This window comes from Staurois parvus, unplaced genomic scaffold, assembly GCF_062004578.1.
Source record: "Staurois parvus isolate SC_StPar_1 unplaced genomic scaffold, SC_StPar_1.0 ptg001188l, whole genome shotgun sequence".
Classification (NCBI taxonomy): domain Eukaryota; kingdom Metazoa; phylum Chordata; class Amphibia; order Anura; family Ranidae; genus Staurois; species Staurois parvus.
Window position 1 is genome coordinate 1,135,632 of NW_028318984.1, and position 25,990 is coordinate 1,161,621.

The 25,990-nt window shown below is 40.1% G+C and overlaps 1 protein-coding gene across 1 annotated transcript in view; it reads left to right on the forward strand.

The window, feature by feature from the left end:
- The window catches only part of PLCB2 (phospholipase C beta 2), a 214,294-nt gene that overhangs the window by 163,854 nt on the left and 24,450 nt on the right, over positions 1 to 25,990 (forward strand). The window contains exons 21-27 of the mRNA XM_089659782.1: positions 1,807 to 1,906; positions 4,656 to 4,760; positions 4,969 to 5,063; positions 10,227 to 10,305; positions 17,809 to 17,853; positions 20,743 to 20,944; positions 22,516 to 22,681. Coding sequence (XP_089515908.1) covers positions 1,807 to 1,906; positions 4,656 to 4,760; positions 4,969 to 5,063; positions 10,227 to 10,305; positions 17,809 to 17,853; positions 20,743 to 20,944; positions 22,516 to 22,681 — 792 coding nt within the window. The remainder of the gene's footprint in view (positions 1 to 1,806; positions 1,907 to 4,655; positions 4,761 to 4,968; positions 5,064 to 10,226; positions 10,306 to 17,808; positions 17,854 to 20,742; positions 20,945 to 22,515; positions 22,682 to 25,990) is intronic.

The window sequence follows — 25,990 nt, forward strand, 5'->3', positions numbered from 1 at the left end:
GATTTCATCAGTGCGCTGCTGTTCCTTCATTGTCTGATCAGCAATTGCATTAATTGCATTAGAAAAAGAGATTGAACCGTAAATTTAATTTGCTTTCCAGGTTAATTCCTTTCCTAGTTCCTCCATTCCCCTCTTATCAACATGCTTTGAAAATGTTTAAATAAAACGTTTCTGTTTTCATTACACAATGGGGTTTAGTTACTAATTCTGGAGAGTACAAAATCTGGAGCAGCTCTGCATAGAAACCAATCAGCTTCCAGGTTTTATTGTCAAAGCTTAATTGAACAAACTGAAGTTAGAAGCTAATTGGCTACCATGCACAGCTGCACCACATTCTAAATGCACGAGTTTAAGCAAATCTATCCCAATGTATTTTTGACCTAGTGATATCATTTCTGGGTTGGCTGGTGGGAAAGATCAGCAGGGTGCTGTGCATAGCTTTCTGAAAACATCATAACTTCCATACTTTTCTCAAGAGGAGCACTCAGCCCTGATGCAAGTGTTAGGCTGATTATTGTGAGGAGTAAAATACAAAATGCCTTTATAGTTGGATGTTAGTCTGGAGCAGTGGGTGCTCCTAGACAGGATGCATTTGCATACATACTGTCCTAGGTCACCCAACATGTGATGCTGAGCCTCTATGACTGAAAGAATTGAAACCCAATTAATTAAAGGGGTAAGCCATAGACAGCAAGACTGGGAATAAAGGAACCAAATGATGCTGCATGTCCCCCTATCAGGAAATGAGGCGGGCTCTATCTGACTTGCTGAAGCTTCTAAAATTGGAAGTGGATGTAAACCTCAGACATGAAATATGAACAAAGCATATCCCTCTATAGTGTATACTTGTCTCAATTAAGAGCACCAAGTATAGTTTCTGTCTGTGGCTTCGTTCCTCTGCTATCTGTATTAGTCACTTCTGAAAAGTTTTCCTGACACCAAGAGAAAAATGGCGACAGAGGAGAGATCTCCAGCAGAGTGACAGCCTCAATTCTGTCCCTCTGTGCTGTGTGAAAGGCGATGTTTTCCATCCAATCACCTCTCGGTACTCTCCTCACTGAGCTCTGCAGAGTCTAACTTCAGCAGTCCATCCCCTTTTTTCTGAACTCTCAGACAAGCTTGATAAAGTCAGTACTTTGAACTGATGTAGAGAAGAGAAGACTTCAGATATACAGGTACAACTTATGTAAGAGGATTTGTTACATCTCTGTGTATCACCTGAGACCAGTCACTTCACTGGATATATGTAAGGGTTTAAAATCACTTTAAATTAAATAACATGATATGATGGGGGGTAGCACAACAGGAGTCAGGAAAGAAAATCACAGGAACTCTAGGCTGTGACTCAATAAAAAAATCTGTACAAATAATTCAATCACAACACAGTGGGATGATGTGGACATCCTGCTGACCATTATATAGTAGTTGGCCAAATATGTTTTAATATTCTGAGAAACTCTTATCAACTGTTTTGGATGTTAGGATCACTGTGAATGGTCTTATGCTTTATATCACTGAGCCAAATTTGCTGAAAGGCTTGCAGTATTGGCATTTAGGGAAGGGGAGAGTGGAGAGATCACCAATATATTGCTTTGAGATACATTTCCCAGACAGCTCTATAATGAGAAGCCACCACAAACAACATCAGCGATCACTAAAAGGTACTGGCTATATGAAGACCTCAATTGAAATATAATATAATGTCATAGAGAATGTTCCCTTGTATCTACAATATACTTATTTGTGATGCCATGTTCTATAATAGGGGAGATATATCATCCTACTTTTTCCTCTTGCTGTTTCCAGATTCTTATGCCGGAGATGGCTTCTTTAAGAGTTGCTGCATTTGAAGAAGGAGGGAAGTTCATTGGTCATCGGATCATTCCAATTCATGTGATCAGATCAGGTATTCCAAATGGCTATGGTTATGTGTCCAAATGTCATATTCTTACAAAATTCAGAAATACGTTTGGTAGTGGAGTTTAAACTTGTTTATTTGTGGCACTGGGCCTTGGTTTTCAAACATGTTTTATTCATTTGTATTCAGTGAAGCTACCATCAGAGTCAGGTGCACAGGTAGTGCAGATCAGGTTGAGTCGACTCTTATTTAGCAAAATGTTTTAGACAGTTAAGGGCTCGTTTATATTCTCTGAAGGGTGATCCATGGTGGATCGCTCTCCAGAGGGAGTTTAACAGGTGATGAGGAGGAGTTGCCACTTTTTTAACTTATAGAAACCCACACCAATCTTCTGCAACCATCCAAGTGCATTGCACTTATGACATGGCACCATTCACTTGAAGGGGAATCTTTACAGCAGGAATCATTTTTGCTACACCGCAATGCAAAGCATCGCATTGCATCTCTGGCATGTATATACCCCTTTGCAGCTTAGGGAGAGCAGCTGAGGGGTGGTAAAAATGTATATGAGAACTAAGCCTTCGTGTGACATCCACAAAAGCAAAGTAGGACAGCCAACATTTGCAATAGTTTCATAGCTGGTAAGGTTGAATACAGTCCATGTAGTTCAACCTGTGTGGGTGCGTGTGTGTGTATTTATGCCTCTACCATGTCCCATATCCCTGTATATTGTGTTTATTAAGATGCTCATCTAAACTTCTTTTTTAAATTAGTAACACTTCCAGATAAAACCACCAATTGTGGAAGGGAGTTCCACATTTGTACCGCTCTAACAGTAAAGTACCCCATATGCAGTTTAAGGTTAAACCGCTTCTCATCCAACTTCATTGAGTGGCCACATGTCTTCTTGAGTGAGATGGGACTGAATAATTCCCTTCTAATGTTGGAATCACCATTAAGATATTTGTATATCACTATCATATTTCCTCTTAACCTCCCTGGCGGTATTCCCGAGTGTAGCTCGGGGTAAAATGTCAGTGCCAAAAGCGGTAACCCCGAGCTACACTTAGGCTTACCATGTGGCGCTGCATAGGGAGTCCCTGCAGAGCTTACCTTGTCCTTGGCTCCCGCGATGTGTCCCCTGCAGTGTCCCCGGCCATCTCCTCCGGCCGATGCCTGCATCCGGCTTCTGTGTTCCGGTCCCTGTGACGTCGGGACATACAGGCGGCGCCGGCTACAAATTTGAAATTTTTAAAAAATGTCATTTTTTTTTCAAACAAATTTTACATAGTATAACATTACTGTTTCAACCCATTTCACATACATTTTGTCCCGAGTGCTTTTTCCTTTGCCCTGCCTGCATTTTGTCTGTTCTTTCTGCCTGGAAACTGAGAAAAGTCCATGGCGTCCAAAAAGCATCCCTTTATGTCAAAAGCGGGTTTAGATCAGCTAGAGAACAGCGATAGTAAATGAGAACCATTTGCAGAATTGAGTGATAATGATTTGTGGGGAAATTCGTCATCAGACACTGAAAACGATTTTGCGACTTTGTTCAGCAATGTGCTAACTTGGCGCTCTATTTCAAATTTCAGTGTTTTTGGATTGATTATAATATTGAATTAAATTTATTATTATTATATTATTATTTTTATGATTATTTATTAAATTATAATTTATGATTTCGTGTTTCAAATTTTATCATACCCGGGATGTTTAATAGACTCTTGTTCAGACAGATTTCAGTGAGTTATTCCTAAAAATTACAGCCTACAATAAAAAAACTACATATTTCCATGCAAAATAATGGTACCGCTTTCAGCACCAAAAATCTGAAATAATCAGACCGCCAGGGAGGTTAATCATATCTTCTCTAGGAAGAATAAGTTTAATGCTTGTAATCCTTCCTCATGACTGACGTCCTCCAGCCCTCTCATTAGCTTTGTTGTCCTGCTCTGGACTCTCTCCAGTTTAAAGACATTCTTCCTGAGGAATGGGGACCAAAAGTGGACGGCATACTCAAGAAGTGACCAGACCAGTTGCTGTTATGCGATTGGCTGTGGCAGATGCTTTTTGGGCATAACATTACTGAGACAACAATCTTAAAATCTGAAAATGTTACAATACATTGAAATAAGCAACGTGGCTAAATGGTTAGTACTTCCGCCTGGCAGTACTAGGGTCATTGGTTTGAATCCCAGCCACGGCACCACCTGCCTGGAGTTTGCATGTTTTCCCTGTGCCTGTGTGAGTTTCCTCCGGTTACTTTGGTTTCCTCCAACACTCCAAAGACATGCTGGTAGGTTAATTGGATCCTGTCTAAATTGGCCATCATATGTGTATGTATGAATTTAGGTTAGCGGCCTTAGATTGTACGCCCCTTGAGGCTAAGGCTGCATTCACAATTGAGTGTTTTGAAGCTCAAAGCTCATACTTAAAAAAACAATTGTTTTCTATGGTGCCTGTTCACACCTGATTGCAGGAACAGGCACCATAGAGAACAATTGATTTTTTTTAAGCGTTTGAGCGTTTTTGGAGCTTCAAGCTACAAAACACTTGAGCGTGAATGCAGCCTTAGGAACTGATGTGAATGTACAATATATATGTAAAGTGCTGCGTAAATTGATGGCGCTATATAAGTACTTGAAATAAATAATAAATAACATAGATTGTTCCTAAGAGGTAGTTTGCAAGAGACAGCTTAGTTGGAGGTGAAAAAATGTTGCTGCTTAGTGGAAAAAGCTTACTATTTTATTTATTAATGCTTTAATGGTATAAATAAAAATATATTTTTTAACAGGTTATCACCACATGTGCCTTCGCAGTGAAAGTAATATGGCACTCACCATGCCCTCTTTGTTTGTGTACGTAGAAGTGAAAGACTACATACCGGATGCATGGGCAGGTATTACCAATACCAATGCTCTACTTTTTTTTGCAAATTTTCCAAACAAGTTTTACTTTGTGATGCATTCTATATGGCCTTGTAATTCAAACTGGGATATTATCTGCATTGTGCAGTGTTCATATGGTGTCTTCATTTGGCTAGTATGGACTTTGGGCCAAAGACTTTCTGAAGGTAACCAATATTTGTTTTGTACATTTGTCTGCAGACCTCACTCATGCACTATCCAATCCTATAAAGGCTTTCAAAGCAAATGAGAAGTCATCAATAAAGATGAACAACAAACCATTGCCTGCTGATGTGGTAAGATTACAATGAACAGGGTAAATGATCAGCAGATTTATTATAATAATTTAAAAGCATCTGTAATCTAGATATAATTGGGAATGTTTCTGTATTTTTAAAGTGTATGTAAACCCCAATTCTATTTTTTATTGTTTGGCATTATCAAGAATTTACAATACACTTTGATGTTGATGAGAAATTCTTGGTATTAGGCATTCATCCCACATTTTTATATAAAAAAATATATTTTTAATGATAGATTATAAAATATTGACCATTGTAATGTACATGTTACATTACATGTTCTAAAATTTATGTCTAAACAATAGAACTCAGATATTTACCCTGATAGCTTATACCCTGTTGCATATTCTATTGTCTCATACAGCTCTTCGCTTCTTCAGATATCAATAAAGCTAATTATATATATTTATATACCGGTCAGTCATAACTTTATGACCACCCAGCCGTGACCCATCAAGGCATGCATGCAGACCACTAGAAGGTATGCTGTGGTATCTGGCACCAAGCCATCAGTAGCAGATCCTTTAAGTCCTGTAGGAAGTGGGATATCCATGGATTGGACTTGTTATTACAGCACATCCCACAGAAGCTCAATTGGATTAAGACTTGAAGAATTTGGAGGCCGTTCTTGAACCATTTTTGCAGTTTAATGTGGCACATTATCCTGCTGAAAGAGACCACTGCCACCAGGGAATACCATTTATTTGAAGGGTGTATTTTGTCACCAACAATGTCTAGGTGGGAGGTACATGTCAAAGTAACATCTGTATAAATGGCAGAACACAAGGTTTCCCAGCAGAACTCTGCCAGAGCATCATACTGCCTCCAATAACTTGCCTTATTCCCATACTGCATCCTGATGCCACCTATTCCCCAGGTAAGTGATGCACCCACATAATGTAAAAGAGTGATTCATTAGGCCAGGCCACCTTCTTCCATTGCTCCATTGTCCAGTTCTGATGATCATGTGCTCATTGTATGAGCTTTTGGCTGTGGAAAGGGGTCAGCATGGGCATCCTGACCGCTCTGCAGCTACGCATGTGCACATGCTGCCTAATATATCCCACTGACTTCAGATGCCATTGTAATGAGAAAATCAATGTTATTTACCTTTCCTGTCAGTGGTTATAAATTTATGGCTGATATATATATATAATATGTATTATTATTATGTATTATTATACATATTATTTCTTTTGAGGTGCTGAAGATTACCTTATATGCGAGCAGCTCTCTCTGTGTTTTGCGCTCACTTACCTTTGTTTTCATTGATATATATATATATATATACATTTTCAAGGCTTTATCTACATTGTCTACCTTAATACATTTTTACTTAACTTGTACTTGACACATTTTTTATTAATATTTTTCTAATTGCACAGTGGTATACATGTACTGAGTTACCTGTCAGCAATGTCCCCTTATGCTCTCACTTGACCATATGTCACCTGGGTTAACAATGAACTATACTGATGTTTCTTGAGTGAATTATCATCTCAAAATCTAATCAAATAAATAATCAAATTTTAGTAAATGTGAAGTGATATTATGTAAATTGTAAGGGTCAATATTTTATAATCTATCAATAAAAATATAAATTTTAAAAATGTGTGATAAATGTCTGGCACCAGGAAAGTTCCATTTAAAGTGTATTGTATTTTCTTGATATTGTACAGGATGTGGGGCATTTGATCAGTCACCAATTTACTTGATATACTTGTGCAGTATCAATGTATGCAGTTTTTTTGTAAATCCTTTGCAAAGTTTCTTGAAGATCCTGACAGTAACAACACTTCAGATTACATACTGACAATGCTAAGCAACTGAAGAAGACGGATGACTGCGCTCAAGAATGTAGAAACTCCAAATGATTTATTTGTAATCTATTAAAAGGCAAACTTTTAATGAATTACAAATAAATCATTTGGAGTTTCTAAACTCTTGAGTGCAGTCACCCGTCTTCTTGTAGACTGTACTCTGTGGCTGTAAACTGGACTGGTAACCTATTATGTGAAACTGATTCTATATACAGTCATGGCCGAAATTGTTGGCACCCTTGATATTTTTCCTGAAAATCAAGTATTTCACACAAAAAAGGTATTGCATTAACACATGTTTTGCTATACACATGTTTATTCCCTTTGTATGTATTGGAACAAATATAAAACAGAGGCAGAAAAGCAAATATGACATAATGTCACACAAAACCCCAAAAATGGGCTGGACAAAAGTATTGGCACCCTTAACTTAATATTTGGTTGCACACCCTTTGGAAAACATAACTGAAATCAGTCGCTTCCTATAACCATCAATAAGCTTCTGACACCTCTCACCCGGAATTTTGGACCACTCTTCCTTTGCAAACAGCTCCAGGTCTCTCTTATTGGAAGGACACCTTTTCCCAACAGCAATTTTAAGATCTCTCCACAGGTGTTCAATGGGATTTAGATCTGGGCTCATTGCTGGCCACTTCAGAACTCTCCAGTGCTTCTTTGCCATCCATTTCTGAGTGCTTTTTGACGTATGTTTGGGGTCATTGTCCTGCTGGAAGACCCAGGATCTTGGACGCAAACCCAGCTTTCTGACACTGGGCCCTACAGTGCGACCCAAAATCCTTTGGTAATCCTCAGATTTCATGATGCCTTGCACACAGTCAAGGCACCCAGTGCCAGAGGCAGCAAAACAACCCCAAAACATCATTGAACCTCCACCATATTTTACCGTAGGTACTGTGTTTTGTTCTTTGTAGGCCTCATTCCGTTTTCGGTAAACAGTAGAATGATGTGCTTTACCGAAAAGCTCTATCTTGGTCTCATCTGTCCACAAGACGTTTTCCCAGAAGGCTTTTGGCTTACTCAAGTACATTTTGGCAAACTGTAGTCTTGCTTTTTTATGTCTCTGTGTCAGCAGTGGGGTCCTCCTGGGTCTCCTGCCATAGCGTTTCATTTCATTTAAATGTCGACGGATAGTTCGCGCTGACACTGATGCTCCCTGAGCCTGCAGGACAGCTTGAATGTCTTTGGAACATGTTTGGGGCTGCTTATCCACCATCCGGACTATTCTGCGTTGCAATCTTTCATCAATTTTCCTCATCCGTCCACGACCAGGGAGATTAGCTACAGTGCCATGGGTTGCAAACTTCTTGATAATGTTGCGCACTGTGGACAAAGGCAAATCTAGTTCTCTGGAGATGGACTTGTAACCTTGAGATTGTTGATATTTTGCCACAATTTTGGTTCTCAGGTCCTCAGACAGTTCTCGTCTCCTCTTTCTGTTGTCCATGCTTAGTGTGGCACAGACAGACACACAATGCAAAGGTTAAGTGAACGTCTCTCCTTTTTATCTGCTTTCAGGTGTGATTTCTATATTGCCCACACCTGTTACTTGCCCCAGGTGAGTTTACAGGAGCATCACATGCTTGTAACATTCTTATTTATCCGCAGTTGTGAAAGGGTGCCAATACTTTTGTCCAGCCCATTTTTGGAGGTTTGTGTGACATTATGTCGAATTTGCTTTCTTTCCTCCCTTTTTTTGTTTTGTCCCAATACACACAAAGGGAATAAACATGTGTATAGCAAAACATGTGTTAATGCAATACGTTTCGTGAGAAATACATGATTTCCTGGAGAAATATCAAGGGTGCCAACAATTTCGGCCATGACTGTATAATGGACTGACCTGAAGCAGTGTGTTTGCTTCAAATGCTAAGCAACTGCCTATCAACTAGAATAACCATTGACTGCCTCCTGTTGGCCATTGGACTGCCTATCAGATCTATCAGACAACAGCCACTTTAAGAAGCCCCTACAGCAGGCTGACAACGCTGCTGCTAATTGCGAGGTAGCTGCTTAGGGTTGTCAGCCTGCAACAGAAGGAGATGTCATTTGCTGAAAACAGTAAAGTCTATATGAATACATGTCACCAACCTTAAAAACACCCCTAACACAAAGCATTTTCTTGCAATTAGCATATAATACCTTCTGTTACTCTTCCCTCCTGATACACATGCCATTATTTTTTCAATCATATCATTTTGTTTTTCAAAATAATACCTCTTTGAGACCCAGTAACATCACCATTGGATGTGTCTCTACCACCATTCACTAGGAATTTGGTGTGGGGATGACAAATTCCTGCAAAAATCACATTACTCTGCCTCAGATCTTTTTTTAAAAGCGTCAAATGCATTGGTCCCACAGATAATTGACCATCCATCTAGAGGTATCTATATACACCTCCACATAGAGGTATCTACATACACCTCCACATAGAGGTATCTTCTATTCAATGGACAAGGGCAAAAAGAGATTTGGATGTGTATTTAGACACCTCTAGTCGGATGGTCAGTTATCGGTGGGACCCATAAGAATGATGCTTTCATGAAGATCTCCCTTCTGTTTTTTGTGTCCCAAGATCCCTCTTGCCTGGAGCCTTCCCAAATACTCCATTTTATCTGCTTGCATCACCTTTAACTGAGGTGCACTGCCATTCGAACATATCTTACTTATAGTCATTTCATAAACCTATCCTGCCATTTCCTGATGAAGCAGGTCATAAACCCTGAGAAATGCATTGAAGAACTGTACCCTTGCTCCTCGGGGCAGATTTGTTCTTAATCGTCTACACAGGATTACAAGTGGTCTCACTCCTAAGCAGTACCTATGATATGTTGTATATAGAGGATGAAGCAGGGTAGTAGTTTGGTGAAAAATTTAATTGTAGTTGATAATATATTTGTGATATGCAAAAAAAGTACTCATACCTAGTTTCATTGTCTTGTTGGCCTTTTTTAGTGTTTTTTTTAATATAAAAAACAAATGTTATGCTAATAAATAAAAGATGTGTTCATTTTTAACAGATCTTGCTGTATATATTTTGATCGAAAGTAGCACCAGAAAAGTCCCAATATTTGTAGATCTTTTTCATTTTATAGCATATTTCTCGAGATGTGGTGCATATTGATATTTTTAAGCCGCTATTGGTTATCAATTTATGAACTGGTGTGTGGAAATTATGACTTTTGAATGGAAACGTTTGGACTACAGGCAATGTTAACAACATTCTGATATGTTTACTATAATGATGTTTAGATGTATTGTGGTGTTCTGGCATTGTCAGTGCAGTCACATTCTTCCTGTTTTATCTGTCACACAGAAATCCAACAGTCCTCAATCAAATGGCATTGGTGGTTCTGGCAGAGCATCCGTTAAATTAATACAGAATGGTCCTCAAGGTAAATCATTTTAAATATGTTGTCTAACTCAAAGCCCTTGAGGCCAAAATGTATCAACATTCATTATTAAGACTACTGCTTACAGATGAAAGCTGATCTCTGATTGGTTGGTGTGGATTATTGCATAAAGGAGGCCTGCTCTGTAATTAATCACACTATGTTAGATATATCTTCTTTAATTACATGGAAAGCAGTTAACTCTTTTAGATCCGTGTGGTTTTTGCAAACACTACATGCATGAAGTCTAAGGGCTGAATTATACATTAGGGTAACGTGTGGTGATGTGTGGTTTACTACAACGCATATTAACACACATTAAGTGGTGTTAGTGCCTCGTGGTGCTATTCATTGTGGCACACTACCATGTGTTGTGATGGGCTGAGTCAAAAAAATAAAAAGTGGCATGTACATTTTTTATCTGTTCTAGTGAGTTAATCATTTAAACTGGCTGCCTTAACACAACACAATTAAAGCTTGACACAATAGGGTTGATTTACTAAAACTGGAGAGTGCAAAATCTGGTGCAGCTGTGCATGGTAGCCAATCAACTTCTAACTTCAGCTTGTTCAATTATAATTTGACAAAAAAAGCTGATTGATTTCTGTGTAGAGCTGCACCAGATTTTGCACTCTCCAGTTTTAGTAAATCAACCCCAAAGGGGCATTGACGCAACACATCCAGAGAAGTGTGAATGGGCTTTGTCTGGATCAGTTGTCTTCCATGGCTTTGGTTACAAACAGACCTCCATAGACATCCTAAATAATGACAGGAGAGACCAATTATTAGCTGCATTACATTTTTTGGATGGTCAGGTGTTTTTATTTTTTTACTTACATACAGTACTTCAGCCCCGGAGATGCTCTTACATTTTCCCAATACCTATAAACATGTGCACCCTTACAATCTACTTGTGTGCATATATAGAAGGTCATTCAAAAGAATGTCATGTCTTGTCATGAGTCCATTTCGACTTGTATGACCTACTAACAGTGAAGTGGTTTTGGCTTCCCAGACTACTGCTATTACTAAGCCAGTCCAGCAGCCTATGCTGGAACTTTCCTTTCCCTTCTTGTGCTGGTCCTCCACATTGGAGTCAACCTTGACTGTTCCACAGGTTTGCACGTCATCGGGTGGTTTTAGTCAGTACTACTCACTTGATGTCAAGTATTCCATAGGCACCCTCCCCCAGCTATCTGGATGTTTAAGTCAGTACTACTCACTTGTTTCTCCCATATGCACCTATGGGCAGGTTCCCTAAATTATATGTTATTAATACAGTATTTGTGTTCAGCTTAAGCAAGATGTTTGAGCAAAAAGTTCCTAGTGTTCCTGAGTCCAGGTGTTTACTCTCAATCCTGTTCCTGTTTCCAGTACCCTGTTGCTGCATCCTGTGTCCGATACTGTGCTCCTGGTGTCCTCGCCCTTGATTCCTGCTACCCTTCTGACTGACTTCCAGGTTATGATCCTGCATTGTTTGTGTCTACCAGCTATGTCTGCCTGCTGCCAGCCCTAAACTCTGGCCTGCCTTTGACTACACATCTGCCGGATGACCTGGTGCTTCACCTTCAGTTCACTCAGCTGTCTTTAGTAAGGCAATCCTGGTGTTCAATTCCTTGGGGAGTTTGCCTCTTATGCCCAATGCCCCTTGAGTGGTGCCCTGGTCAGAACCAGACTTCTGCATCCTTTGGTAAGCTTGCACCATTTATGGTAGACAAGGGGCCTACCTTCGACCACAACATGTTATAGTTTGCTGAAGCCATGGAATCCATCAACACTTTATTTTTGGGTCCAAAAGAATGAGGCAAAGTTGAACAACATTTATGAATCACTCCAGCAAGTTGCTCAGCTGTTGACTCCAGTAACAACTCGACAGCTGGCTCTACAGGCCTCAGAGCCAGAACCAGTACCTATGCTGACAGATGCTGGATCACCACAAGTGCCATCTCATGCTCCATACTCCAGGAACCAGCAGCTCTGCCTTGGCTTCTTGAATCAATGTCAGATCAAGTTCAAATTGCTAACTGGGAATATTCCTTTTGACAGGACCAAGATTCTCTACTATTGTATTCTGTCATGCTTTTTTCTCTAGTTTCTGAGATTCTCTTCTGCGTGACAGTATGTAGTATGCTTCCACATCCTGACTTCAGAATTGAATTAGAACAACGAAGCCATGATGGTATTTACACTTATCAGAATGCACCAAAGATGAGTTGGCTGGCTGAAATCAACCCACTACCCTGGATCATCTTATTCATCACTGCATTATAGTTGATATTTAGCTTCAGGAGAATACTAAGGAGCAACATCTGACTTAGCAGTCTTTTCTCCTGGCTCTCAATTGTCAGCACACCATGACCTGATCTTTGACTGTACTGCACAGAGAAAGTGCATTTTGCTGACTCCTGCTCTATGAAGAAAGCTAGAAACACTTTCTCAGAAGACTCCCAAATTCTAATTCCTATAGCAAGTCTCCTTTTCACTTCTGAACTGCCATAACAAGATCAGCTTCTAGGCCAAGGCCATCCTGGACCCCTGGTCTGCAACAAATGTCAAATATTTGGCTTTGGTCAAAAAGCATAAGAACCCAATTGGTCCTTTTGTCAAACCATTGTGGAGATTAATGTAACTACAACATCCTGTATACCATCATTCCTGTTTTTTGTTAAACTTGAATGATCCTTACAAAGACAGTTGCATTTCTGAATATGTGAAAGTCGTTCTGGTTGAGGACCCTTGTATTGTTAGTGGGCTTGTGTTCTGGGGATATACTGACCTGGAGAGCCACCTACGCACTATAGTTCATCCCAAACGTTTTCCCACTCATGCCTTGAGTATCACTAACTACACCATCACCAGAATTGCTTCAGCCACACTGAAACTTTAAGGACATGTTTAAGAAGTAAAAAGCGGAGACATTACCATCTCACTTGCCTTAAGATTGTGCCTTTGGGCTGTTTCCTGGAATCCTCCTCCATGATATTCTGTGTACCTACTCTCATTGCCCGAGACTATGGCACTATCCAAGTGTATAAAAAAGAAGAAAGATGGTTCTCTCTACTCTTGTATTGATTACAGGCAACTGTAATAATAAATAAAATAAACTTGTAAAACAAGTTCCTTCTATCATTAATATCAGAACTGTTCAATCAACTGCAGGGCAGTGGGTTTCACTTTTCACTAAACTGGGTCTTACAACCTCATTTGCATTACAAAGGATAATGAATGGAAAACAGCGTGTAACGCTTAATTATAGTATGAATTATGATACACCACAGCCTACTATGTCTTTTTTTTGGTATTTTTTCTCTTTAATTGCACCCAGGGGCGGACTGACCATTTGAAAACTCATGCACTGCCCGAGGGCCCAGGGTCAGTAGGGGGCCCCATGAGATTCCCCTAGTACCTTTTTCATAGGCTTTTTTGTTTGGGCAAGGACACAGGGGCCCCAAGATCCCATATTGCCCGGGGGCCCCATGAGTTGTCAGTCCGCAATTTGCACCTGTTAATCAATTCAGTAAACATGTTATTTTTCAACTTCCTTTACCAGACCAAGCCGTCCTGCTACAGCTGCAGTTAGAGGGTTGGGACAAATCAATAAAACACTAATGAGGTGCTTTCAATGATCATCTTTTATTCATTTGTGTAAAATCTTATTCCCTAAAGGAAAAATACTATTGCTGTAACTGCTTAAAATTGTTAGCTGGTGTTAAGCTTTAATTTGTCAGACAATTCCATCAAAGTTTGCTAGTTCATCTAGCACTATCCTTTCCCCAGATTGACAATGCTGATGTCCAAAAGTGTCTTCATTGCTGTTCCAACCAGGGTAGGGAGAAAGGAAGTGTGTCCTTTTCAGATCACCAGTTGAAAATGAAGAAAAAAAGCCAAAAGAAAAACACAGTACTACATCTGACTCTTTACAACATCCATAACAATTGCCAGAAAACAAAGGAGGGGCAGTTTTTGTTTTTTTTTTCAGTGCAAATTTGGATAGGAATCCCACTGCATTCCTGTTCAAATCAGATGTGATTATTTTGCAGTGCGATTTTAACCATTCATTTTGTATGGCTTAAATCCCACAACGCAGCCACATGAATGGTGTAGGATCCTTTATTTTCCAAACTGGAATCAGATCATATTGCATTTGCTGAAATATTTTTGGGGTGTCGTTAACTTAACATTGACACCCACATTGGTTCACATGAACAGAGTGCAATTGTGATGAGGTGCGGGAAATGCACAGGAGTGGCTATGAATTCCACACCACATCAGTGGGAACCGGCCCTTAATCATATTGTCATCTCAACAACATAATAGCACAGGTAATTTATTTGTAACAAACTATGAAAACACATTAGGGTATTAATAGTATTAGGAATTCTTCCGTTTTTGGAATGGGCATGCTTGCATTTTTATGTAATATCATGTTATACCATTATGTGGTATTTTAGGATGCTTTGGTCCACTAGCTTTCAATTATATATCAATAAATTATTGTAAATTTTAAACTTCTTGTCTCCATTGGTACCTGTGTAGCACTACCCCCTTAGAAGTCGCTGAGTTTTGGGTCCCCCTATATTCCTGCACAGCCAGGCAACATGCATTTTCTTCACACCTGCACACTGGAGTCAGGAAACAGTCCTTGAGCTTGTTTTTGTTGTTAAATTAGGGGTATTGAACTTGGATAGGGTTGAAGGGTGTATCGAATGCCCAAGAAAACTGCAACTTGAGGACAACTCCTTAGCAACTATTTACAACTCAACAGACAAAGATTCTCTTCTTGGAGAGCTCTCCAGCCTCCTGGTGTACCACCTCAGACCCCAGGTGAATTATCCTCTTCACCTAGTTGCCTGATGGAATCCCTGAGCAAGGAACCCAAAAACTGCCACTTTAGCTGAGCAGCTCTAGATGAAGAGTTAGTTGGGTTGGCCACCTGACTGCCCTCTCCCCTTATCTGGCCAAGGGTGTGTGGGATTACTCACTCAGTCCTCTCCTGCAAGCTTGTGGGTTGGTTGCTGCCTTCACACCTTATGCTGGGCTGGCTCCTTCCCTGCTTCCCAGACTGTCCTCTCTCAGGGGACGGTTGAGGCTAAGAGATCCTTACTTCCAGCTCCTGCCTGCAGGTAGGCACCTCTCCTGGGCCCTGTCCCAGGCTCCACACTCCAGCCTTCACTCTATCTTCCACCAACATTACTCCTTCTGCTGATCAGGCTATTCTCAGATTGAAGAGCTGTCCTGGGCCCAAGCCAAGCCTCCTGCTTTGGGATTTTAAGATCCCTTAAGTATACAGATCAGCCCCTCCTCACCCCCACCCACTACCTTTTAGAAACATCTCAAGTTTCTAGAGCAGGAGGAGGTATCAGGGAACTGATCTGCGGAGCCTTCAGCTCTGACCTAAAAATAACCTGGCTGACTCATCCCAGGCTGCTATTCAGCCTCTGACTAAATACCTAGCTAGCTGCCCCTGGCTAACTAGAGGGGCTCTACACCTGTAAAGTCTGCATAAGATATTTCCCAGGCTGCATTATATCACATTTTTGTTTTTTTGTTTAATGCTACTTAAGTAGTTGGTCATTAGGGTCTACACAGAACATTATAATTTGTTTTCCTCACTCATTGTTGGCCTATACTGCAATAACACAATAACATTTCTGATTTTGTTGCTGCTTGCCAAACTATTGCTCAGCATAAAGGTTCCAGGAGGTTACCTGCAGGTTCTTGTGTCCTCGGAATGTAACCATGTTTCTGTGAATATTATAATGAAGCGGCCACTTTCAAAAGAAATGGTATTAGGGTGGCTGTCATTTTTTTTAATGGGAAGATTTGTACACCTTAAAAGTCTATTTATTGCACCCAGGTTAGCTTGAACTTTTCTCAAGGAAATTGTTCACCTGCTCTGCTCATCCGATAACATTGTTCCAAATAGAAGGGTACCTCTTTCTTTCTGGAAAGCTCTTTGCCATTTTCTGGAATTTCAGTTTGGATCCTCGTCTTCTTATCTTCCACAGTCCAGTGCTCAAACAAAGAGAAGCAACCAGATCCTAGGATAAATCTTTCATGTCTCTATCCATGATAACTGGGTGAATTTATTTCACTGGTCACATTCTGTTCGTCTTCAGTTACAGTGTTCATACTAGGATACCCACTCCTGTTTTCTCAGCCTTGGTAGTTCTAGCAGTGCCTACTGTCAAAGCTGAGAAAGTGCAGAAGACTCTGACAAAAATTGGGCTGCTAGATAGAGGAGGTCTGCACCTGCCCCACATGTTTCCCTGATGACAAGCTTTGGCTAAATATATTTGTGTTTTAGTGGCTTTTGTATTGTTTGCTCCTCAGTTCAGTGAGCCTTCACAGTTTTGGCCTGTATTAACCCAGTAACCTACAAATTTATATAGACTCCATGCCTTTATGTCCATAACTGATTCCATGTGTTCCTCCTCAAACTAGTAATTCTGAATCAGTCCTGAAGGTCATTCCCTCCTGGTCCAGGATTCTGAGGAGTACAAAGTAGAACCAATGATGTACTCAGATTTCTTAATGGCAGCCTAAATGACTTGTCCTTCTTGCATTCAAGAAAGACTTAAAAAGCCGGTGGGGGGAGGGGTCATATTAAAAGAAGGGCACTGTTATAAGAGTTTGACCACCAATGCAGTCTTCCCAGATTCCTTTTGTCACTCATCTAGTTATAGCAGCCTCTCCTGGAACTTACTCTTTCTGTGCTGCTCTTCCTCAGAACCTTCAAACTTGAGTGTTCTCATGGTTTCTGAACCCAGGACCTTAATATTACCAGGCAAAAGATACACAGATACCCACTTATAACTATTTAAGTTTATAGAAGAAAGGAACTAAAAGAGATTGGTGACAGTCCAGCAAACGTTTACTCATCACAGTAGTTAGAAACATCCTATGCATTTTGGAGTTTCCAAGAGACCCTCTTCATCAGGGCAACAATATTTTGGTACTGGTTCCAGTAGTTGAAACTTGTGGAGTTTTATGAAATATTTTCTAATTGCTCTGAATCCACATCTGAAAAATATTATTTGTACAGGGAGATTATAACAGAGTAGGGGGAAGGGTGTAAGGGTAGCAAGCTCGGGGGAAAGTTGATTTAAAATGTAGGCCGCCATCGTGAAGGCAAAATCAATTGTCAGTAGTGCATGTTTCAAAACTTCCATATTTCTGTGTGCTTGTCTAATGTGTTACGTAATCTAGGTGTTAGGATGCTGATCAGCTTGACCTCTCTAACCAAACTATAATGCTATGTAGTTTTGTTTTAGAGGAAGAAGTTATTTGTTTCAGTGCTCTATTCAAACTGAGACAAGGACCGAGTCAGGGCCAAGTCTTAGAACTGCTCCACATGTTGGAATACTCACCTACACTGAGGTCCTCATCACCAGCTCATCTCTATATACATCTGTGTTCTCCACTTCAAGTTATGAATGCTTACCAAAACAAAATGATTACTTACTAAAAATGGGTTTATTAATAAATACTTTGTATATATTTTAGGGTCTTTGGGAACTGGAAAAGCAGATGCTTTGAACGAAGCAGCAGGTAACTTTGGAATACATCACAATGAAGAAAAAATCCAATCACACATTCACCAATCCCAATATTTTTCAGTACTCAAAAGAACTGGCTGCATTGTCATTTGCAGCCATCTCCAGTTCAAAGAAAGCCAGTACCAAGTCATCTGTGATAAAACATTATCAGCAATAATATTAAATTTGCCATTAGGATAATAGTGAAATAATTACACATCATTATATTATACCAGTTAAAAGATATCAACAGCAGATAAAATACATTAGTATGCAAATCTGCTTTGCATAGATGTCAGGATTCAAATAAAAGAGTTATATACATGCTGAATTCTATACGTTAACAATACAAATAAATGCAAATCAAGTGGAACTTCAGGCAATATCACAATCTCTGTTTCATTCTCCATTTATATATATTATTTTGTAAAGCACTGAGCAAATTGTTGGCCCTATATAAATCCTGTATAATAAATAATAATAATTATGTTCCTCCTTTACTTGCAAGCATACTCTGTGTAAAGTTCAATGCCCCATGAAATCATAGTAATGGTATTTCCCCATCTAATGGGTGACTAGGAAAAAAATCCCGCTTAAATTACATATAAAGCTAAAACTGTCAAGTTGGTTTTTTTTGTGCACTTTATCTAGCAATGCTACCCTGCTACCGTCTCTCTCTCTCTGACTCCTATCCTGCATCTTGTCTGGTCTATCCCTGAAAGGATTTAAAGTAAATTTATTCTGAGCTTACACAAATTAAAGTGACCCTATTGTCTTATTTTTGGAACTCTCTGGTGCCACATATTATTGCTGCTGTTACAGTTATACCAATACCAACTTTTCTGAAAGTCCGTATTTTCATACAGTTAGGCAAAACCACCTTTGACAATAGTATTTCAGAATTCTGACTTATTATCACAGATCAGAGTTATTAACTCAGAATTCTGAGATGCTATGTCAGATGTTTTTCTTATTTACTTGATTCCAAACTCCTGGCTTCGGGTAGTGATTTTGTCTCTGAGTTTACATTGTCGTTGTCACTGATTTTCATGAGTCTCTGGCAGTGCCCATTTACTCACCATGTTCAGATGCTCACACAGGACCCTTTATCTTTATGTTCCACAACTCCCTGGGCTCCTTTACATGCCCAAGGAAAAGTAATTCCTATATTTCTCTCTCTCAGAAGCTCAGAAAGCCTACACAGGATGAGGCAGAGGTAGCTGGGAAAGTGATCTGCAGCAGGTGAGAAGCCCTCCACTGTCAGAACCAGTGTGAGTAGTGGGGCCAGAGCCTAAAAGCATGAAGCTTCTGCAGAAGTCCTAGCTACTGTAGGATGGCTTTCCGTAATTGCTACCAAAGTACTTTAGTTCCTGTGGGGTGGCCCTGTGTGCTTAGGCCTGGGATCCCTTTAGCTCAGGGGTCTCCAACACATTCTAAACAAAGGTCCAGTTTATTGTCTTTCAGACCTTGGGGGGGGGGGCGGACTGTGGCCAGACTTGTGGGGGGAGGGCAAACTGTGGCCAGACTTGTGTGTGTGTGTGGGGGGGTGCAAACTTGTGTCCACTCAAGGGAGTAAAAAAAAAATTACAAAGTGCCTGTGTTCAGTAGGGGGAAGAACAGTGCCCCATCATTGGTATCAGTGGGATGAATAGTGCCCGTTATTGGTATTAGTAGGAGAAACAGTGCCCCTTGATTGATATCATGGGAGGAATAGTGTCCATCACTGATATTAGTGGGTGAAATGGTGCCTAATTATTGGTGTCAGTGGGAGGAATAATGCCGCATTGTTGGTGTCACTGGAAGGAATAGTGCCCCATCATTGGTGTCAGTAGGATGAATAGTGCCCTATCATTGGTGTCATTGGGAGGAATAGTGCCCTATTGTTGGTGTGAGTGGGAGGAATAGTGCCCTATTATTGGTGCCAGTGGAAGGAATAGCACCCCATCGTTGGTGTCAGTGGAAGGAATACTGCCCCATCATTGGCATCAATGGGAAAAACAGTGCCCCATTGTTGATGTCAGCAGGAGAAATGGTTCCCCATTGTTCGTATCAGCGGAAGGAATAGTGCCCCATTGTTGGTGTCAGTAGAAGTAATAGTGCCCCATTGATGGTGTCAGTGGGAGAAATAGTACCCCATTGTTGGTGTCAGTGTGAGAAGTGGTGCCCCATTGTTGGTGTCAGTGGAAGCAATAGTGCCATGTATCAGTGGGAGGAGCAGTGTTCCAAAAGCTGGATGAAGGCAAGCAAAAGTCAAGATCTGTCAATTTGGAGAACTTTGCTCTAGCTGTTTGCCTGTGTTATCAGAGCTACCATGGACTTCACTGAGCGGAATGCCATTTATAATGACAACCAAAATAGCTGTTTGTGTCCTGAAGTGTTTTACTTATGTAATGATTCAGTTGTTAGAGTGTTAAAGAGACTCTTCTATGCAGCCAATCTACCCTGATTGAACCACAGAGACAATACTGTGAAGAGCTCATGTTTCTGTAGCTTTCATCAACTATTTTGTATTATGCTGCAGTGTATGCGTTCTCCTTCTCATTTTGAAACTTTTTTGCATTATTGCTTCTAACTTTGCGCCTGTTTCATAAATTGCAAGTAACAGTTACGTTCAGTCTGATCATTCAGCCGATTACCCATCCAGTTACACAGGCACAATGGTTTTAATCAATGCCACCTAATTAAATTTTAACTTTTGTCTGATAGTGAAAATATGGAGGTTTATTTGTTACCACTTGCACTTTGCATAGTCCCAAATACTTTATTAATAAATCAAAGTAATTTGTAAACTATGACTATTCTATACTTTATTATACATTGCATGGGGCACCTCCAGGTTTACAATTCATTAAGCAGTAAATGTAAAAGTAACATGAGAACTAAGGTTTGCACCTATTTCTAGAACCAGAAACCACGAATCAAGATGAACTTCAGAAACAGAAGAGCTTCTTGAAGCTTCAGAAGAAGCAAGAGAAAGACCTAAAAGAGCTGGAACGAAAAGGACAGAAACGACGGGAGGAGGTTCACCAGAAATACTCCAGTGCCTTCAGTGATCTGCACACACAGCTCAACAAGAAATCCAACCGAAAGTGTCTAAAAAAGAAGTATGTGTGTGATCGCTTCATATGTTTGCTGGAAAAGGCTTTCTAAATAATTAGAATGCTTAATCATTTAATTGTCAAGGCTCAGGACCGCACCAATTTAGAGGCAGGAAAAGTATCTGCCTTGGGTGCTGTGACCAGGCTGTCAAAATGATAAGTAGTGTAATCAATAAGGTGTTGCTGTTCATTTGACAGTGTCAATCAAATATTTTTAAAATCTGCATTTTTTTGCCAGTAAGTAAAGAAATTAATTATGTATCAAACTTTTATACATTGCTTTTGGGTTGCAGTCAAACTATAGCAGTGCATATAAAAAGTTTGACACTCTTTCTGTGCCACTTAGGCCTCATGAACACAGGGCGTTTTTGTAGCTACTTTTAGGGGATTCCAAACAGTCCTCCATGTTATCCTATGTGTCCATGCACACATAGACTTTTAGAAGCTTTTAGTAGCAGTAGCGTTTTCCAGCAGGAAAAAAAACTCAGGGCTAGTGCAACCAGGAGCAGCAGCATTTTGGCAGAAAAAAGCGGAAAAATCGCTGCTGCCACGAGGATAGCTTCTAGGAGCATTTTTCTTTAACATCCTATGTGCATGAGGCCTTATTGTTAATGTCTCTCCAAACATGGCAAGCAAACATTCACTAAAAAATGTGCGACAAACACAGCAAGTGTACGATTTAAAAAAAAAGTGCAAAGCGCTTCAAGTTCAAAAAGGTGCATGAGCTACTTTGATGCATTTGTCACCTAAACACCTATGTCCAGACTGTGGACAGTAAATAATTGACATATTCTTACAAAGCAGTAAAATAGCTTTAAAACAAGCCATCCCTGACCCCTCTAGCTTCATGTAGTGTGAAGTAATTTATTCTCAAAAATCCCCAAGGTTCAGAACAAAGACTATAAAGTCTATTTCTAAGGGTCCTTTTTAACAATCAGATCTGCCTATCTGCCTATTAGGTAGATCTGAGAGGAAGCTATGGGTAGACAGATGTAAATGGACTTGCAGGCAGATATAAATGGAAGAGTTTTGCATGCTTTTTTATTTTTTCCAAACTAAACATGACAGATCAGAGGAAAAAGGATGTAAATTTCCATTTACATGCGTCTGGCCATGGACCTAACGTGGGTGCAATGTCAGGCTGGAGGTAAAACCTGAACAGACATAGAAGTAAAAAAGGTATCATCTGTTCCAATCTTTTCCAATTAAGAAGGGAGTCTTGTTCATGGATCCCCTGCAGATCAGTACAGACAGCACTCATCTGAATGGACCTGGACAGCTTAGAAACACATGCTGTGTGTTTAGATGAGATGACTGGCAGGCTGCCAACATTCTATTCTCTGCATAAAATAAAGGGTAAGGAGCTGTGATTTTAAAACATGTGTTTTGAACCTTGAGGATGAATTTCTCCACAATGGCTATAGCAGTGGAGATGAATGAGGGCTTGTTTTAGTGTATCTTTTACTGCTTGTTCAATATTTCAAATATTTAATGTGCATAGCACAGGTTCCAGATAGGTCACAGTGTTAAGAATACTGTTTCCAAAGTTGTCAACAGTAATTTTGTTAATATTTTAGAAGTCTGGAGGATGATTATGGCTCTATATGGGGTGCTGGAGAAATCCCTGGAAAACCAGACCCAAAAATAGTGGATCTGAAAGAGAAGATGGAGGAGGAACTGATGCACGCTTATGAGGAGTTTAATGAGAGCATTTGGAAAAAGAGGGAACAACATTCTACAGACGTATGTAGAGAAATTACAATATTGCAATTCTTCAAGAAATATGCAGATACATTTCAACACAGAGAGGATTTAAACTTACTGTCTTATAAGCTTGATGTATAGGCTTAATGTATGCTTAGTTATTACCAATGTTTGTAGTTGCTGATAGGAGATCTTGATCTGGATAAAATCCTAAATCATCAACACCGTATCACTCCTTTCTGTCCCCCTCTCCTCTGGTCTTGGGTTTCCCTTATGCATTCCCTGATACTGCCCTCACTCCTCACCTCCTAATTTTCCCCTTTGATCACCAGAATTTAGTTTATTTCTTTCTCATATGCTTAATATTTTTTTTCCACCCACCTACATTGTGTAACAAACATTAAGAAATTACCAAGGAGGCCTGCTAGACACGGGAAACAAAATTGTCTCCCCTACAGACCTGCAGATGTTTGATATTAATGGTTCGGATATTAAATCTATACCATATAAAATGCTGTTGAAGGACAACACTGTATGGAGAATCTGTACCAAATCTGTATTGTTGTACCAGAGCTTGGTTCAAAACTTCTGTTTGCTGTTTGCTTTAAATAAAGTATCTATTAAAAAAAAACCTAAATCATTGACTAACCTGCCATAAATATATAAATGTTATGGCAGGCTATGACAGGTTTAAATGATTTTTCTTCAATAATTGGGCAAATCAAGGAACGTGGTATTAATTTTGTGTTCTAGCTGAATTAGAATTATTTCCATACAAGGCTGGCAGCACAGTACAGGGCCACCAACAGATGATCTTTCATCAGAAGCTTGCAAAAGTTATGAAACTTTTGACAGCTGCTTTACCACTTATTTAATACCAAATATGATGTTTCCTAGATTGGGTAGAATTAAAAGAGATCAGTTCAACCAAAAATGAAAAACTCTAGTCATCCACAACCTTGGTAACAGAAAGTCATTATGCTTTCCTTTCTCTGTACCCTCACTCTTTGGTTCGTTTGGTATCATTGCCAGCTTTGAGATGTTTAACCACTTGTCTACCAGGCCAATTCTGACATTTGCTGCTTTGGGAGCCAGAGGAGAGATCTGGGGCTATGGGACCTCTCCATAAAGATGACCTGTCAAGGCCCGTGCTATCACAAGGGATGTTGTTCATAATAAAATAAAAGTGCTAAAAAAATAAAAGGAAATGGAAGTTTACAGCTTGTTACCTCTGATCTGTCATGTTTAGGATCATCATTTTATTGCCAGATAATTACTTAGGACCCCCAATACTTATATATATATATATATATACATATATTAGAGGCCCTAGAGTATAAAATGGTGGGCGTTGCAATTTTTTGTCACGCAGTATTTGCACAGCAGGTTTCAAATGCTACATTTTTGGTGCAAACACATTTTAAAGAACTTTTAGCGAACAGATCTACAATATAATACCCAATTTTTTTTATATAAAAAATGTTGTTATGCTAAGTAAATAGATACCAAACATGTCACACTTTAAAATTGTGCAGACCCGTGAAACATTAAATCATCCGTAGGTGACGCTTTAAAAGCCTTTCCAGGTTACCAGTTTAGAGTTACACGGGAGATCTGGCCCTATAATTACTACTCTTGCTCTGTCATTTGCGTGTATTTGAACTCTTTTTGATTACCTCACGTGTGATGCAATTCCATTTACATATGTGTGCAGGACCAATGAGTGCACTCACCTTTGAGGGTGAGCACAGGGGGTTGGGGGTGCTTTAAAAAGTTTAACATTTTTTTTCTTTTAATTTGTATACTGTACCTTTATTTTTTTAGCACTTTTATTGCATGGGCCATGACAGATCCTCATTATAGAGAGGTCCCATAGACCTCAAGTCTCTTCTGTGGCCTCCAAAGCAGCAAATCAAACTGGGATCAGTTTGACCTGCTGCTTCACAAACTGGCAAGGGCTTGTAAACAAACAAACCAAATTGGAAGTGACAAAATCCTTGTAATTTCCAGTTCCTGAACAACATCAGTTACTCTCACTATGTCCGGGAAAGCCAATGCTGCGGGCCGCATTCTTACGAGGCTCCCCGATGGGATGGCTATAAGGCTGCGTTCATTCCTGAGCTTTGTGATTTTCTGGCATTTATATGTGAGAGTTTTTGAGCATATTTAGAAGTATATTAGGTGAGTTTTAGAAGTTTTTGTTTAGCCAATAGAAAGCGCCAGGGCCGGGACAAGGGGTGGACAGGAGGGGCGGCTGCCCTGGGCACTGTGGTATCATGTGGGATGGAAGGGGGAGTGGGACTGCAAGGAAATTAGGGAGGAGGGGATATGTCTTGGGAGGAGGGATTAGGGGAGGCCAGGGGGTGAGAATTGTTATAGGAGGGGAAAATTGGGAGGTGGTGCTAGGAGTGGTTATTTTGGGGGGATTTGGGTTGGGAGGGGGGTAGGGGAAGAGTATTTGTGCTAGAAGAGGTCATATAGAGGAGAGAGGAGTTTGTGCTAGGAAGGGAAAAGTTTTTCAGGGGTAGGGGATTCGTGCTATTAGGGATGATTGGGGTATTTGTACTAGGAGGGGAAATTTGAGGGGGGGATTTGTGCAAGAAGGTGGGAATTTGTGCTGGGACGGGGGGATTTGGCATGGGGGGAGAGGATTTGTGCTTGGAGGGAAAATTTGAGGGGTTGAGGATTTGTGCTAGGGGGTGATTGAGGGAGGGGGATGTGGGGGTTAAAGACTTCTGCTGGAGGGGTGGATTTCAGCAGGGGGGTGGATTTGTACTGGGAGGAGGGGGAATTTATGTTTAGGGGTAAGCATGCAAATTAGTGCTCGATTTTTTTTTGGGGGGAGGAGATATTTGCTGACACCTAATGCTCATACATCTTGAGGGGGGCACAGTTTGGCATGTTCGCCCTGGGCTCTAAATAACCTTGTCCTGGCTCATGTTGAGCTTTTTCCATTGAAGTCTGTGGTGCCCAAAATACCTGTAATCTGCCAAAAAGAAGCTCATATACATTTTTGAGCAAGCGGTAACAGAACGCCCAGATGTGAACTAGGGCCATTGACATTAATGGGATTTGGCTTGTTAAATGCTTTGGAATGACAAGTTCCAAGCAGAAAATTGCTCAGGTGTGAACCTAGCCTAAAAGTAATTCAGCAGCTGTATAGCTGCTAGGATTACTTATGCATTGAAGTGAATCACCTGATGTAAAAAATGGAACCAGGATCATGGTTGCAGCACCAACCATGATCCTAGTATAAGGCCCTCCTGACCACATTCTGCATAATATAAAGAATGATTTTCAATTTTATTGAAATAAATAAAAGTCTAACCCTCAGACTAGCCACAGCAA